This window comes from Penicillium expansum (assembly GCF_000769745.1).
Source record: "Penicillium expansum strain MD-8 chromosome Unknown contig190, whole genome shotgun sequence".
Lineage (NCBI taxonomy): Eukaryota > Fungi > Ascomycota > Eurotiomycetes > Eurotiales > Aspergillaceae > Penicillium > Penicillium expansum.
Window position 1 is genome coordinate 173774 of NW_015971406.1, and position 16795 is coordinate 190568.

Consider the following 16795-nt stretch of genomic DNA (forward strand, 5'->3'; position numbering starts at 1 on the left):
TATATTAATCACGTTTAAATGCGCGAGAAAACGGGCTGTTTAAAAATATTAAAAATTGTAAAGGTTCACTAAGAAAGTGATAGTGCTCCTATATGAATATTAAATACATATCTGATATTGAAAGATATATTATCTATGACCAGCTACATGCAGTTGCAGTTTGGGCTGCGCAAGCTGTTGACACTCGTCTGGAGCTCCTGCGAAATCCCGCAACCTCTCTGCCAGAAAGTTATGCCACAAATTCACCACCCCTGATCCTCATCGGTGGTAAATCGCTTGCCACCTATCAGCTCGTCAATGAGCTTTCGACGGCGCTATCCTCCAAATTTTCCTCCTTGGTCCGACTTCCTTCTATCGAGTCTCTCAATACTGTTACCATCCCCGACGGTGCTACCGTTCTCGGCTTGTCCGAATTAGATGAGCCTCTGATGCGAGAGGTGACCGACGAAAGGATTGAAGCACTCAAAGGACTTTGGAGGTCTGTAAGAAACATTTTATGGGTATCAAAAGGCGCTCGGGCCGAACAGCCATATTCATACATGATGTTCGGTATCGGGACGGTCGTCAAATTTGAACAGCCGAATATCAATTTCCGGCTACTGTATCTTGACATCCTGGACAAGGAGACTAGCTCTATCATCTCAGGTATGGTCTTAAAACATCAGCTGATTGATGAATTTTCCCGCTAGGAAGCTGTTGATGATTTGCTCTGGTCTTCTGAACCCGAAGTCTTCATTGAAAACAACCAGATGCTAATCCCACGTCTGTACCTGAGCTCGAGGCAGAATCTCCGGGCCAACTCCTCTAGTCGTGCAATATTTGAGCAGGTTGACCCGGCAAGGGCAGATGTGAAGCTTGTGGGCTCTGGCGACTCTTTCCAACTTGAAGAGGTCTCACCGCTAAGGGTACCCCAATTGAGGTTAACCGGCGGTGCTCCGGTCATGATCCGTATTTGCCAGTCCTTACTGTAGTTTGTCAAACTTGTCTCGATAGGTTGTCACGTCCTCCTCTACAACTTGATCAAGGCAGCTGTCTCCCAGGAAGCTGCCAAGGACCGTGTCAATGTTCAGTTCACGACATGCAGTCGTCAATCTGGTGGAGAATTGATCTGGATCCACCATGCTATTCCTGCGCGTCTTATCAAAGAGAAATCTCCACGAGGTACATTGGTCTTCGTCAACTTTGCAGCACCCGAAGGACCTGACACACACGTGGCACGAACAATGGAAACCTGTGTGCCTGAGGACTGTGTGATAGTAAGTACTGCTTCATTATTCTGCGACAAGCTGTACACTCGCCCTGAAGCCGAGTTCGCCCAGTTGGGCGATGTCCTTCAAGCTGCGTGGAAATCTGTGATGGAGAGTAGTTTACCTATCGGATCGAGGAATTCTAACTTACTAAACGATATACAGGGCCACAGTCCGACAGTCAATTTGTCAATGGATGGATGGCTCAACATGGAGCTGGCTGCAGCGTTCTGACCAGCCGCAACCCCAAGGTTGGTCCAGAATTTATTCGGGCCGTCGATAATATTAGAAATCACGCATTCGATGTCCAATATTAGCGACTCCGGATGATATGACGATATTCTAACATAAGATCACGAATCACGGGACTCGGTACGCCATGCCGTAAGCCTAAGCCGACGTCTACCGAGACAGCAGTCCCGTCTTTTTTAGGGGCAAATGAACAAAGCTTGGACAATTCCCTGGTTACTACGGAGTAGTCATTCTGTGTACCGAAAATCTCACTGCATTGTGAATTAATTCGTCAAGGGAAATGTAGGACTGTATTTGAGATGCATAAACCTAACTAGAGGGCACTATAAATTAGATATACGAAGCACTAGTAGAACGACATGGTATAGACAAGTGGGATGTATAGTCAATCGGCAGAGATAGATCACCTAGGACAAATTGGTTCTCGGCAGTCCGCAAGCTCACGGAAATCTATATAAGGGGAAGACCTCCCAAAGAGTTTCCATTCACCGGGATGGGAGTAAACATAAGATTCACCAATTGAGCACGAAGTTGAGAACGGAACCAAAAGAGTTACCATGAAGAACCCACATCATGAGGATCATGTCAAAGACATCATCGAAACTGAAAATAGTGCATACCCTAATGAGGAAATCATAAACTCCTTCAGTCCAGAGGAGCAGAAGAAAATCATCCGAAGAGTTGATATTCGCTTGGTTGTTACTATGGGATGTTTATTCATTGTCAGTCTGTTGGATCGAACAAATCTCGGAGCTGCCTCGGTTGCAGGGTAAGCCTAATGGATCGCAATTGCCTGTACAGCAGGTCTATACATACATACTCAGCTAACCAAACGCAGAATGCAGAAAGAGCTGGGTATGAACGCATCGAACAATGGCTACAGTATCATTTCGTTGGTATTCTTCGTCACATACACCCTCTTCCAGATCCCTGCCACAGTCATTATTCGCACACTTGGACCTCGAATCTTCCTCGCAGGCATTGTGACTCTCTGGGGAGGCGTTATGATTGTAAGTATGGATGACTTAAAACTAAAGCGTTTTGCTAATGCTCCTAGGGTTTCGGCTTCGTCAAGAACTGGGAATCCATGGCTGGCTTACGCGCAATCCTCGGTGGTCTAGAGGCTGGACTGTTCCCCGGCAGCGTCTATCTTCTTAGTACTTGGTACCCTCGCTACGAACTACAAAAGCGCAATTCTGTGTTCTTCCTTATCGGAAGCGTTGCCTCCGGCTTTGGCGGTATCTTAGCCTACGGGTTATCGCAGATGGATGGGCTAGGCGGGCTTTCCGGTTGGCGGTGGATTTTCATTGTAAGATCCCAAATGCTCTATGCTCTCTGATTATCGCGGGAGATCTGATTGTCACGGGAAGAAGCTATACTGATGATATATGGAAAACAGATAGAAGGCCTTCTTACGTGTGTCCTAGGCCTCGGCTCCTACATTTTGCTAGTCGACTTCCCGGATAAAGCTCCGAAGTCCTGGAAATTCCTTAACCAAACCGAAGCCTCATTTATTATCACGACAATCGAACGTGATAGAGCAGATACCACTTTTGAGCCTTTCTCTCTCCAAAAATATCTAGCATACGGCAAAGACAGTAAGGTCTGGGCATATGCGATCTTATATATGTTAGCTACTATGCCTAGCTATGCGATTGCATACTTTCTTCCGATCATTCTGCAAGAGAGCATGCACTTTTCCGTGGTGAAGGCACAATGTCTTGTTGCCCCACCGTATGCTTTTGCGGGTGTGGTGATGTACATCCAGGCAGTTTACTCGGATAAATGGCGTTTGCGGGGACCCATTATTGTTGGAAACGCGCTTGTGGCGATTCTTGGGCTAGCGCTGCTAGGTTTTCTTAAGGATCCGGCCCCCCGGTATTTTGGAGTCTTCTTAGCTACTGCGGCTGGTGAGTGAACACTCTTGTCTCGTGGCTATAACTACTAATGTCTGTTATAGCAAATGCAAACTGCCCGGCGATGGTATCTTGGCAAAGGTAATAGTGATGCTTCCAGAATGTGGTTTTATCTTGGTTTCTAATAGGCTCTAGCAACAACATCCGCGGCCAATGGAAGCGAGCCTTTACATCTGCGACATCGATCGGTGGAGGCAGTATGGGAGGCATCATTGCGACAACAGTATTCCGCGCTCAAGATGCTCCTGATTACATACCAGGTCTAATCGCGGCTATATTGGCCAATGGTTTGATTGTCGTGGTTGCAGGCCTACTCACACTTAAGTATAATCGGGCAAACAAGCGAGTCGATGCTGGAGGAAAGCCGATTGAGAGAAAGATTGGGTTCAAGTATACGTATTGATAATGCTGTACAGCCAATACAAGGAATGTTAAGGAGAGAGAGTTGTATGAGGAAACAAGACGAAGAGACCCCAGACTAGAACTAGTTAACTACCTAGGTAATCAATCAATATTGACTTGAGGGATTCCAAATATGGTCGACCAATGTTCTTGTAGTTCTTCTTTGGCTCTTATGACATGGTCTGGCAGGGTTTCAGTGGAAAATACAGGAGAGGAAGAAAGAGCTATCATTTTTTTCTGTCAAGCATATGCATCGGGAATATCAAAGTCGGTCGGTTAGAGAGCAGTCTATATCGATGGTCCTTTTTCGCCGTTTCTTCCACTTGGGTCGTGACCTCCTCTTCTGTGAGGTCGCTCTGCTCAGGGCCCTATACCCTGATCATCTCGCCGGTCAGGCCGTAGGGAAGCTGGGCGAAGGCTGGTTTTTAAGGGAAAGAAATAATTGACTGCATTCAGCTAACTAGTAGAGAGAGAAGGAGAGAAAGGAAGATCAATCCAGGCGAGGAAGCAAGGTCCTATCTACTCAAAGCAGAAACGGTTTTAACACGTAGATGAGGGCTCTCTGCAAGACACAGTCGGCCTGGTAGAGGGAAACCAGTAACGCGAAACATGTGCAAACTCTTGCGGGGCGTAGTGTGTAATGGCCGCCACTGGAATAGGGACCGGCCCTGTCATGAGACTGTCTATACAGCCCGAGAGGATGGATGTGTGTGTCAGTATAGAAAGAGTCGGGTTTCAAACACCTCACTTGCACTGAGGCCCTAAGACTGGCTCCAGCTAGTCAAAGCAGTGTCGTCCTAGTTGACTGGTCCCTGGGCCGTGATGTATGCTTACTAATCAAACTGAGAAACGCGTAGCGTGAGAGGCTTTGTCGACCTTGATAATCCCTGGGCACTGAAAAATGGTGCACTAGTCTATGCAAGTAGACCTGTGAAAGCTATGTTGCACTTTATTTCTCTCTGAACTGCTTCGCCCTCAGACGAGGGAGATAGCCGATGACAGCCGAATAGTGCCGAGTCAGCCGGAACGGGAGCTAAGAGGATGGGAATTAATCCGAATGGACCAATGAAATTACCACTATCTTGGCTAGGCCTGATCTATCAAAAACGCCATCAACGCTTAATATTGCTAATAATACGAAGTACATATTGCCCTAAGCACCTGTATTTTACAGCCGAGTCTTCCGGTCCAGGATTGGCCAGTTTCTTATAACCTTTATTACGGAGTATACATAATGTGCTACTTTTACTTTGCTAACTCACAATAGCCCTTGTGCGCTTCACGGAGTATACGGAGACGCCAAGACTAATTGGGCCGGGCCGTCCCTGGCAACCTTAGAAATCACATGTGCGGCAGCATTGATTGATCGGAACAGAGGTGATAAATTCACCCTACACTCCAACATATTCTATTCTAAAAATTTCGGCTATGTAACTATGCTGATACACTGGTTTGATCGCTAGTTAACGGCCATATATTCAACAAATATCACTATACAAAGCAAAGCGTAAGAGAGAAACCAAGGTTCAGGCTAGAAACCTGTCAATCAGACAAAAGCTCTTATGCCATAGCAACTGCGCAAAAATAGAGGAGGAGGAGGAGAAGACGAAGAGGAAGAAGAAGGTAACCAGTAAGGAGCTAAGCTACGATGTGCAGGGCTAAAGAAGCAAGGCGAGTAGACGAAGGCAGTCACGTGAGAAGTCTTAGACAATACACTAATGTACAACATAGAGCAGGGGTTAATTCTGGGGAACCCTCTCGGTCCGTGGATATTCCGGGTAAATTACCCTGTATCCAGCAAAAGCCAAGTATTGGTATTTCCCAAGGTTGGTATTTTGACCACTTCCGTCTGCGAGCGCGGATTGGGTGAACGATAAAACCACCCCCGCAGTTTTAGCGAATGTTGGTACTTACCGGTACTGACATTGCCCATAGCATAGCAGTGTCACATCATTATCGGCTTTTCTGTTCATATTTAGCTATGAATGATTCCAAATGCCCATTTTTATATTTGTATAAATCATAGCTCTCATCAACACAATGGCAACTTCCGCTCCATTTCTTCAAGGTGTTCGTGATCGGGCAAGGATCGTATGCTGCCAGTGTCACGCACGGAAAGTCAAATGTGATCTACAGACTCAATCAGAAGGCACTTGTTCGAATTGTTATAAACATGAATTGGCCTGCCAGTAAGAATTATAAGGTGGCAAGATAACTACGGCATTGCTGACCATTTCTCTCAGACCTCGTCCCAACCGAAGAATGACCGTTAAAGAGAGGTACACAAGGCGAGCGGCGAGATCTCCAAGATCTAATGCACCAGCTTGTCAAGAGAAGCCAGTGACTCCAGAAACCTCAATCATTTGCGAGAAACAAGACCAAGGGTCTAATGTTCCAGCACCTGAACCACTACATAGACAGTACCTTGGCGGAATGACTTACATGCTGCATAATGCCCCTGGTATTCCCCCAAACTATCGCCGGATCACAGCGAACTCAACGACCAAGAACCAGGCGATCTTGACGATAATAGATCCCATGTCACCACCACCGGCAATTTTATTAAGTGCCTATGTTGACGCCTACTTCCAACATGTTTTCCATCGATTGCCTGTCATCGATCGTGCCGATTTCTCTTCTAGCAGGCCTTCGGTAGCTCTTCAACAAGCAATTTGCATGGTGGGAACTATTCTTCGACATCCGAAAGGACCAGATATTCTGGCTGAGAGTGAGAAATATTATTACAATGTCAAGACTCTTATCCACACCAATCACGAGCAGGACCCAATTACAGTTCTTAAGGTCATGTGTCTTTTTTCAACACGCAACATCGCTGGTCCTGTATTATTGACCATCGATTCCCCGTGGCAGTGGTTGGTTATAGCAATAAGAGTGTTGCAGCAAATGGGCCTGCACCGCGAGGAAATATGTGCTGCTTTTGTCAATCCAAAGATTGCACGGAGGATTGCCTGGTCCCTTTTTGTGCGTGTGTCTCCCAAATCTATCTTTACTTTTACTAATGACATCCAGGTTCAAGATACACTTGTATCAGCTGCATTTGGATGGCCTACATCTATCAAAAAACATGAGTTTGACGTTCGACCCCTGACGGAAGAAGATTTCGAGTCTTCTGGTATTCAATCCTTGCTTTTCATCGAGCTAGCCAAGATAATTAGCATTCTGGGTAGTATATTAGACCTCCGGGGGCGGAGTACTAAACATGTGCAAGCAAAGGTACGTGCGCCTCGAGTCATTTAGCACAACATCATCACTCCAAAAAAAATCATTCATACTTACCTCTACGGCCATGACAGCATATAGAGATCTTCCATTCCTTAAAAGATTGGATCCGCAATCTTCCAACGACTATGCACATTTTTGACGCGAATGGTCTTCGAACATACCGGCAAGATGTCTTTGAATTACACCTTACGTATTTTGGCACTATTATATCATATTTTCACCTATTCAACAGCCACGACATGACATCTGCCCCCAACATTGTATCTTTGGTCGCCTCTTCATGCATGGCCCGCTTATACCAGGAGATTGACTATAGGGACGACCTCAGTTATCTTCTTGGTGCACACAATTGGCTGATAATGGTGGCCGCAATACCGCAACTTCTATACAACGCTGCTGAGTCCTCACTAGAGTCAGATAAGTACTGTTCAGAAGAGCTTGACATTCTTGTGTCGTCCTTGGAGCAGCTTCAAGCAAGACTTCCCGGGGCAACGGTGGTATTGAACGCAATCAACAAACTCCGAACTTCACGCAACAGTGGTCGAGTCCAAAATACGACAACAATCTTTGAACCGCGAGAAAATGCTTTTTCTAGCCAAGAGTATGACATGTTAAGCTTCCGCGACTTGTTTCCATTTCCAAATTCACTGTCGCCAAGGCTTTCACTGTGGGATTCTGGGGACATATTCCAAGAGGTGGAATCTCCCACGGGCGCGCCCGACGACCTTGACCGGATCTTAGAAGAGTTCTCGGATCTTTCTCGAATGGCATTTCCCAGTGTACCTCAAGGTTTTTTCTAATATTCTCTTATAATCACTGTCGATTTTGTTTGGATATCAGGATGTTTGATGTTTGTAAATAATCTAGGGAAGCCGCCTGAAATAAGCGTATGTAGTGGGTCCGTTGGAATGGTCTAAGGCCACATGTGTACTGAATACTGCGTAGTAGATTGAGAAATCTCTAGCAGATGATGGGCTTTCTGTGAACTTGCCGACTAGCGAGAATCAATTGCTCCTTGGTCAATTATCGCCTAATTCCTCGCCGAGAAACCTTTCAGACCGTTTCCTACTTTGTGAAGAAAAGCAGATGCCGTATGAAAGAATCAATCGCCGTGCATAGGGATATATAAGCCTGCACAACGAAATTCGGACTTTTGGGCTTCGATTTTAGGCTGAAGAAGACCCAATCAAGCTATAGCAATGGTGTCATAACTAGAACTTCCATGGGCTATTTTAGTTCCGAGGTTGCTTTTTGTTTGAGGCTTTTCACGGTATCTATTATAGTCCATATATGAATTCAGGAGAGACTAGCCATTCCCTTGGTGGCGTGAAAGTTCAAGAGCATGCTTGCCCAAGTATAGTCCATGGCCATAGCGGGGGGCAAGAGTTGACAGAGCAGAAGAAGAACGCTGCCAGGTTCGATGGGAGAGAAAAAATAGCTCCTTCAATCTCGCAATTCCCCAGTTGAGCGCATTTCAGCAACAGTCTAAACCCGGTCTACCCCGTTCCGGTGCGCCGCTACGCTTTAAAGGATGGCAGCTATGGCTTGGTAAATTCAAGGGTGAAATTGGAACATTGGTTTTTCATCATCAGAGGGGAAACATGAGGTATGCGTCTAAGTTGATATACAACCAATGAAATGGCTGGGGGATCAAATTACTACATAGCGGCCTTCTTTTTCATTTGGCCCTAGGGAAGCCGGAGCTACTGTGTCGGCGGGCACCAGCTTTCGGCATCTGACGGCCCGAAAAGAGTGCTGACATAACGGCAAATCACTCTAGATTATTCACTATATAATTTCTCTCGGTAGACGTCGGCTGTTGGGATATGGAGAGGCATTGTTCGGATGTCATTAGCTTTTCCCTTGTACCGCGCCCCGTGGCGTCTGATCGTATGGTGGTGATCCTTTTGTGTTCTAGTCGCCGGCAACACACACTCAAAGGCGTGCTGTTACATCACTAAACATTCTAATCTCGGGGAAGGTGTGCGTGATTGGCGGATACGCTATTTCTGGAGTCGATGTCGAAATCGCCTGCCTATCACAAAACACCCCTGTCCTCTTCTATGCTTGCCAAGTTCTTCCTTCGTTAGTCTACCCCACTTTTCGTAGATGATGCTTCACCCTGCCGAGGAGGCATTCGGCCGCTAGTAGCACTCAAGTTCACAATAATTTCCACCTACCCATTTACCAAGGTCTACTTTCGGGAGGCAGGTGGACGATATTCGTCAGTATTCATCCACAGCGGGGTTGCGATCAAACATGGGCAGAGCACTGTAGCCGATGCCAGATTCGGAATAGAGATACCGGTAGATCTGATGAAATAGGATATAAAACGAACTTCCTTCCCCTCCATTTCAATCAGCACGACTGTATTTCAAGATTCCAAATCCTCTGGACAACGAGTAAACTCCTCTTTACCATCATGGCCCCCTCTTTTACCTCCGAGACCGCAGTCCCTGTTTCACCAGGCCCCGGACAAGCCCCTTTGAAACTCAGTGGTGCTTTGGATGCTTTTGAGTCCTTTGACGTCACGCCAGTCATTGGACGCGAATTTCCCAATGCAAACCTGAAGGACTTCTTGAGTTCCCCGAACTCCGATGAGCTTCTTCGAGATCTTGCCATTACCAGTCGGTCACATCTCATCTCTCATAATAGTTCTAGGCTCATAACCTTATTTTAGTTTCCCAGAGAGGAGTCGTCTTCTTCCGCAAGCAAGATGATATAACAGATGACATGCAAAAGGAATTGGCTCAGCGACTTGGAGAGCTCTCGGGAAAGCCGAAGACTTCTGGATTACATGTTCACCCAATTGCTAACTCACGCCGAGAGCATGGTGTCAAGGACGACGAAATCAGTGTGATCAACTCACAGGAAGGAAAGAAGCTGTACAAATCCCGTGTTACCCGCCACCAGACTGCCAGAAAGGAGTGGCATAGCGACATCACCTTTGAACCTATTCCGAGCGACTACACGATATTGCGTTTGACCGTTCTCCCAAGGACTGGCGGAGGTAAGCATTAATCCTCCTTCTCTTATGATCTTGTAGTACTCATACACAAGTCTAGATACTCTGTGGGCTTCGGGATACGAGCTATATGACCGCCTTTCACCACCTTACCAGAAATTCTTGGAAGGGTTGGATGCAACCTTTTCCCAGCCTCAATTCAATCAGTTTGCAAAGGATAACGGCTTCGAGGTTTTCAAGGGCCCTCGCGGTGCCCCTGAGAATGTCGGAGAAGACCTGCGTGCTGAGCACCCAGTAATCCGCACCAATCCTGTTACAGGATGGAAGAGTGTCTTCGCTATTGGCACTCATGTGGAGAAAATCAACGGATTGAGCGACCAGGAGAGCAAACATCTCACCGACTGGTTCGTAAACTTGATCATGGAGAATCATGATCTGCAAGTGCGCCACCGTTGGCAATCCCCGAATGATCTCGGTATGTCGCCTCGTATTTATGTTTGGAAACTGCTTGTAGCTGACATCTTTGATAGCTATCTGGGATAACCGGTCCACATATCACGCAGCAACTTGGGACTATGAAGAAGTTGGTCCACGGGCTGGCCACCGCGCTGTCAGTCTTGGAGAAGTGCCGTTTTACGACCCAAAGAGCACTGGAAGACGGGAAGCGCTGGAGAGGGAAGCGCTGGAGAGAGAAGCACTTGAGACAGGCAAATAAAGCAGTCATCCCCTTATACCCTCTATCAAGGCAATTGTAAAATATCGCTTGTGATTGTCTGTTACCGTAAATGGAAAAGAGTGTGTCGACGGTTATTTTGTTTTATATATTACTGCATACCAACACGGTATCTTTTTATTGGATTCAATTATCGTCCTGCTTGACTCCCATAGTTCAAAGTTCAAAGTAGAGTATACTGACTCAAAGCCTCTCTGGTCAGTTACGATTTCAATGCCCGCGTTTCGTCATATAATTGTTCGTGATCCCCTTGGATCAAATTCCCCATGAAACTTGGTGTTGGAGAGAAAACTATAGATCTGAGGACAACACGAATTGTAATGAACTCACTGACTGACTGACTCGGAGGAACAGAGAAGAATGGAATGAAGATCAGGATCTATCTACACTACAGTCCTGAACAAATACAATCCATAATCCATATGCGTCTGTGTGTTACGACGAGCCCCTATTTTCTAGCCTAGGTAGAAATTCAATATTCGGAGCTTTCCTTGTCGGGAGAAACTAGCGATATTTTTTTTTGGATCTCAAGACTTGACACATCTTGAGGTTCCATTGCTTTTCTCCGCGAGGGGAACGAGTTCACCAAGCTGCACTTTAGAGATACAGGTGGGGACTATAGCACGGCTAATTCCCGCAGTTTTCGTACCCGACCGTCGCCGAACTCAACCGAAAGGTCAAGCTTCGGCCCGACGAATGACCCCCTTCCACCGAAAAACCAAGACCAAACGACGGAGGCTTCTTTTGGCGACCAAAAGATCCCGCGAGAATGGGGTACTAGTGATTGCTGCCCAGGGAAATAAGTTACCCAACTGGTTAGCATCGATAGCATGGAGCAAGGTCGGACAATATATCGATCGCCAAAAAAACCCTAATTTTCCTATCCTAGTGGAGGCTTAGGCTCGGCATCCGGCTCAGGAAGCGACATAATTAGTGATAATGACATAATTGGTGACCCTTGGAAACTACAGGATGTATACAGCTCAATGTTGAGTCGCAGGGCATAAGAGTCCCCATATACTCCCCGGAGTTGTGTCCTCATACCCTCAGTGCCAGCTCATTCGGACATACTTCAAGACTCTCTACTCTCTTACCCACAGTCCGTGCCTCCCTCACCATGTCGTCTGATATCACACTCTATACCTGGAACACTGCCAACGGTGTCAAGATCTCTATCACCTTGGAGGAGCTTGGTCTCTCCTATAAGACTGAGCCAATCGATATTGGAAAAAACATTCAGAAGGAGGAGTACGTGTATCCTCCACATCCCTAACACAGAAGGTTTCCTGCTAATCACGATCAAAACTTAGGTGGTTCTTGAAGATTAACCCCAATGGCCGCATCCCTGCCCTCACCGACGGCCCACAGCGCGTTTTTGAGAGTGGTTCCATTATGCTTTACCTCGTCAACAAATACGACACCGACCGCAATATCAGCTATGCGCCTGATACTCCCGAGTACATTGAGCAGGTGTCCTGGCTGATGTTCCAAACAGGTGGAATTGGTCCAATGCAGGGTATGTTGGAAAGACGAGATGGATTTCTCGGGCATTTTCTGATTGTCATGTCTCTAGGCCAAGCAAACCACTTCCGACTTGTCGCCAGTGTCCGCTCTAACTACGCCATCAAGCGGTATATCGACGAGACCAAGCGCCTTTACTCGGTCCTGGAATCCCGTCTGAAAGAGAGCACCTACCTGGCAGGCTCTAAGTACACAATTGCCGACATCATCAACTACACGTGGGTCCGCCGTGGTCCTCAACTGCTGGAGATCGATCTATCCGACTTCCCGGCTCTCAAGAACTGGGTAGATGAGATTGACAAGCGCCCTGGGGTGCAGAAGGGTGCGGACGTGCCTCACCTTGACCGTACAGACGAGCAATGGAATGAGATACTCCGAAACTCTCGCACTAGGATTGATGGAATGACCAATTCCGATCAGTATTAAGCGATTGGGATGTATTTTCTTATGTGCTATCCTATCACGAAAGGCATTGTCTTAAGCAGGTGATATCTTGTTTAGTAATACAAAATAAAACCAATACAATAAATACCACGTTCAATGATTTGATAGTGTTCCAAGAGAAACGAGAGGGTTCCATTCCCAGCGAAGTCAGAAGAAGCAAGAAGCACTGTTGTGTGAATGTTCTTTGGGATTGAAAGACCAAACAGGCTCACAGTATGGTCGACCAGCAAACTCCTTTCTCGGCGGAATCAGATCGATCAGAAATTATTAGTCCAGGTCTTCAAAGTCATTTAACTCTGCGTAGAATTCCACCTATTTAAGGTAATATCTTATTATTCTAATCGATTCGATGTGCTTTATTAGTCAAGTTGCTTAAGCCTGCAGAAAAAAAATATTCTGCCTCGAAGTACACCAAGTCTATTTAGCCCTGAAGTCTGAACTGTTTTTGTTCGGTCTTCACACGACAGAACCATCTCCTATTGCTGCTATAGTCCATACCTTAGACTTCTCAAGTCACCATCACCAGTCTCCTGGTCAAACTTCAGACTCCTCAAATTCACCTCACTCTATAACCAACCATCATCTAGCATGGCTACAATCATCGGTGCTCAGGTGACCACCTGTTCCACCCGGCACTTCTCCACCCATCGGCCGCGCCCCGATAGTCGCACGGCTCGCATGGTTGTAATGTCCTACCTCATCTTCAGCGTGGTACTTGCCTTTCGTCGCGCCAGCGCTTGAAAGCTTGCGGCAGAAGAACTCGTAATCCCCAGACAGCAACAAGTGAGTACCCTGGTAGAATTCTGAATGAATGCCATTTGACTTGCGGCATGTCATATGGGAATCCACGACGCTGACGCGATATAGGCTCCATCTCCCACTCTGCTTCCACGCACACTAGAACATAACTATAGCATTTGTGACGTGTATTCAACATTAAATCAGTTCGCCTTTCTTGTGCTGCTTTGTGAATGGGTTCTAATTCTCGATATCGGTGTTGGTGCCGACACGGGACCTCCGATACCATGCATTCGGTCGAGGGTGTTTGATTAGCTGTCTCGACGCCGCGCGCGACTGGATATATGATCTTGAATTGCACAAACATGTTCAGTATATCCTGTCGAAAGCCACATCAGCGCACATTATATACAAATATATCCAGATCAACTCCACGAATGTAACGAGATACCCCTTCATTTCCAGATAGGAATATCCGAGTACACAACACCTTGTGTTCCAGGTTACAGCGCCACCCTTGTAGCCCACTGGACTATATATTTCAGTTCACATTTTCAACTGTACAAGGGAATACCCCAATTCGGTTCCTGAAACTGCTCCGCTGCCCCGTATTTCTCTTTTTCTACCTCCCTATAATTGGGTGAGTTTAATTAGACAGACAAGTCGAGGACAAAAACGACTTCCACGGCGAGCAATCCATAATCTCAGAGGGTCAAGTACAAGCATGAGGTTCGGCTCGGTCGGTTTCCCCACTCCCGCCGCGAGTCGCCTTACCACCCACATGATGATCCACACTCGGAAGTATTTTGACTATAACGGCGGCCTTGCTCGGTTGATTCGGCTTCGGGCAACGCGGCATGAGAAATCGGCGGGGTAGGCTGGCCGCCATTGCCAAGAAGTCCTATTTGGTTCCTGAATATCATGGTAATTACCAATCGACATAGCCCCACAAGCCATTATAAATGTAAAGGAGAAGAGAAAAGACAGATCTATAAACGTTTATCGCGTTATCGCTTCTCCACGAGTCACACACTTCTCTCAGCATCCTCTACACACAATGGCACCATTCGGCAAGATCTGGTCCTACAACCCTAGCCCCCGGGTCATGAGAGTGCGTCCTGCATACTCACTTGTTCCAAGTGGCTGCTAATTCAGGCCTCCAACAGATCCAGGCAGCTGCCAATTTCAATGGTCTGGAGCTGGCCATCCCGGATTTTGTCATGCGCAAGACCAACCGCAGCCCCGAATTCCTGTCTAAGTTCCCGTTCGGCAAGGTGCCCACTTTTGAGGGTGCCGACGGCACTAACCTGATCGAGACGGATGCCATTGCCGAGTATATCGCTCTGAGTGGCCCAGCCGCCGGGCAGCTGATGGGCAGCACCCCTGTCGAGCGGGCCACGATCCGGCAGTGGATCTGCTTTTCCCAGGGGGAGGTCATGGATAACGTGGTGCAGCTGGCTTTGTGGCGTCGGGGGGCCAAGCCCTACGATGAAGCTACTGAGAACAGCGCCCTGGAGCGTTTGGATCGCTCTCTCACCTTCCTCGATTCCCACCTGAAGGACCGCGCCTGGGTTTGCAGTGAGGATAAGATCAACATGGCCGATATCACACTCGCCTCAGCGCTGGCCTGGGGCTTCTCCATGGGGATCGACGCCGAGATGCGCGCCAAATACCCGGTCACCGTCGCCTGGTACGAACGTGTCATTGACGTCGACGAGGTCAAACAGGCTTTTGGCGAGAAGAATTTCATCGAGAAGCGTCAGGTTCCTCAGGTTTAGATAGATCAATCGACTACAAAATTTGCATGCAAACTACACAATAAATGCAGCTACGCTCATAAAAATGCTTCGTATTGACAGACTAAAGATATCATAAACAAAGAGCACCGACATAACATAATGTAATTGGCGCAGTGTTCCAGTCAGGTGACGGACTCTGTTTGCTCGCCCTGTCTCTATATGTGCAACTCGCTAGTAGCTTAGCTTCTTTGTCCTCTCCTTCCTCCTAGACTAATGCAGGGGGTTTCCAGCATCGATGTTACCCGTAGAGTCTGATTCATCACACAGTCAACTCCGCCCTACAGCACACCCTACCGTCCAACAGAACCGACATGATATACATGTCAAACCCCTAGTACAAGAGAGTGCTCCATGCCAAAACATTTACGTTGGTAAGCTGATTGTTGGGCTAATATTTGGCACCTTGGCCTATGTTAAACGCCTTCCTAACCATTCTTTTTTTCAGCTCAGTTAGGGCACCGAGCTGTACCGAAAATTTAAAATACGCCGATCACCTGTTCATATAGTGGCAATCCGTGCCGAAGTATTGGTATCCTAGATCTGCTTGTCATCTAAATAACTAAATCAATCTTATCCATCGTCCTGGGCCTGGCAAAAGTTGAGTTATCTAAGTCTAAACTTGCAGCAGAAGAGGCTCACAGACCGGCCTATCTGAGACCCTATTCCAGAGTTCCAATGTATGATTGAATACTGAGTAGGACAAAGGAATACAAGCTAGTACTACTCATCGCAGCCAAATGAGCATCGTATGCCAATAAGACAGAGTTCTATCGTGGCAATATGGCAGGTCAAAACGACGAGATGGCCGAGCCCACATGCCTAGCAAAACGAATCAAGATTGGCAATTCCATGGCTCAAATCAATTTGACTAAAACCATTGCAATACCAAATCCCTAGAGACGCCATCCATTGACGAAGAACCCCCTTCAGAAAATAGTGGCCTTGATTTGCTCAATAGTTTGAGGCCTACATTTGAAGAGCATGGCTTTCTGCGGAAGCATGCTAGGAACGTCAGTCATGGTTTCAGGGAAATGACGAGGAACTCGTGGCCCCGAACGGCCAAGATCACAATTCTGAATCAAACTGCAGTGTTTCCGAGTACAACCCTTTTATTCTGGGGGTCTAGATCCATATGAAGGGAACTTCCTCGAGTTCTAAGTCTGCATAAATTCTGCTTTGTCTTGGCTAGTGCTAGAATACATTCTACCCTTGGCTTTCCTCGCTCGGACATATAGTGTATTACGTTTCATATGTTGGTTGGATACCTGGATGTTTGATGTTTCTGTTTTAGAGATCAGCCATCAGCCATCAGATAGTTGGTATATAGTCTAGGGTTTCTTTATCCTCATTCCCTATACAACTCTATCTCCTTCACATTCCTTCACATTCTTTATATTGGCTATATGGCCCAATCAGGTTATCGCTAGTTAAATTGATTGTAGTTGCTAGGAACATGAATCACGCTTCTACTGGCTTTGCACTCATCTTAATAGGCGGGAACAATCAACCAGGATGCCTTCAGGCACCGAGACTTT

General features: G+C 46.8%; 4 protein-coding genes across 4 annotated transcripts; all 4 read left to right on the forward strand.

Moving 5' to 3' along the window:
* Window positions 1-92: 92 nt before the first annotated feature.
* Window positions 93-3818, forward strand: PEX2_057110 (Major facilitator superfamily domain, general substrate transporter; the record flags this gene model as incomplete). Its single annotated transcript, XM_016742985.1, has 10 exons — window positions 93-645; window positions 694-948; window positions 994-1362; window positions 1413-1498; window positions 2024-2268; window positions 2338-2509; window positions 2557-2808; window positions 2899-3409; window positions 3460-3496; window positions 3551-3818. 10 exons carry the CDS (start codon window positions 93-95, stop codon window positions 3816-3818), a joined length of 2748 nt encoding a protein of 915 aa, XP_016595707.1.
* Window positions 3819-9482: 5664 nt separating this feature from the next.
* Window positions 9483-10740, forward strand: PEX2_057120 (TauD/TfdA dioxygenase family protein; the record flags this gene model as incomplete). The annotated part of the gene is made up of 4 exons (XM_016742986.1): window positions 9483-9687; window positions 9741-10070; window positions 10126-10500; window positions 10556-10740. The coding sequence occupies 4 exons, from the start codon at window positions 9483-9485 to the stop codon at window positions 10738-10740; spliced, it is 1095 nt and encodes a 364-aa protein (XP_016595708.1).
* A 1135-nt stretch (window positions 10741-11875) lies between these two features.
* PEX2_057130 (glutathione S-transferase family protein) lies at window positions 11876-12705 on the forward strand (the record flags this gene model as incomplete). Its single annotated transcript, XM_016742987.1, has 3 exons — window positions 11876-12006; window positions 12069-12274; window positions 12332-12705. The coding sequence occupies 3 exons, from the start codon at window positions 11876-11878 to the stop codon at window positions 12703-12705; spliced, it is 711 nt and encodes a 236-aa protein (XP_016595709.1).
* A 1813-nt stretch (window positions 12706-14518) lies between these two features.
* PEX2_057140 (glutathione S-transferase family protein) lies at window positions 14519-15239 on the forward strand (the record flags this gene model as incomplete). Its single annotated transcript, XM_016742988.1, has 2 exons — window positions 14519-14572; window positions 14628-15239. The coding sequence occupies 2 exons, from the start codon at window positions 14519-14521 to the stop codon at window positions 15237-15239; spliced, it is 666 nt and encodes a 221-aa protein (XP_016595710.1).
* Between the last annotated feature and the right edge of the window lie 1556 nt (window positions 15240-16795).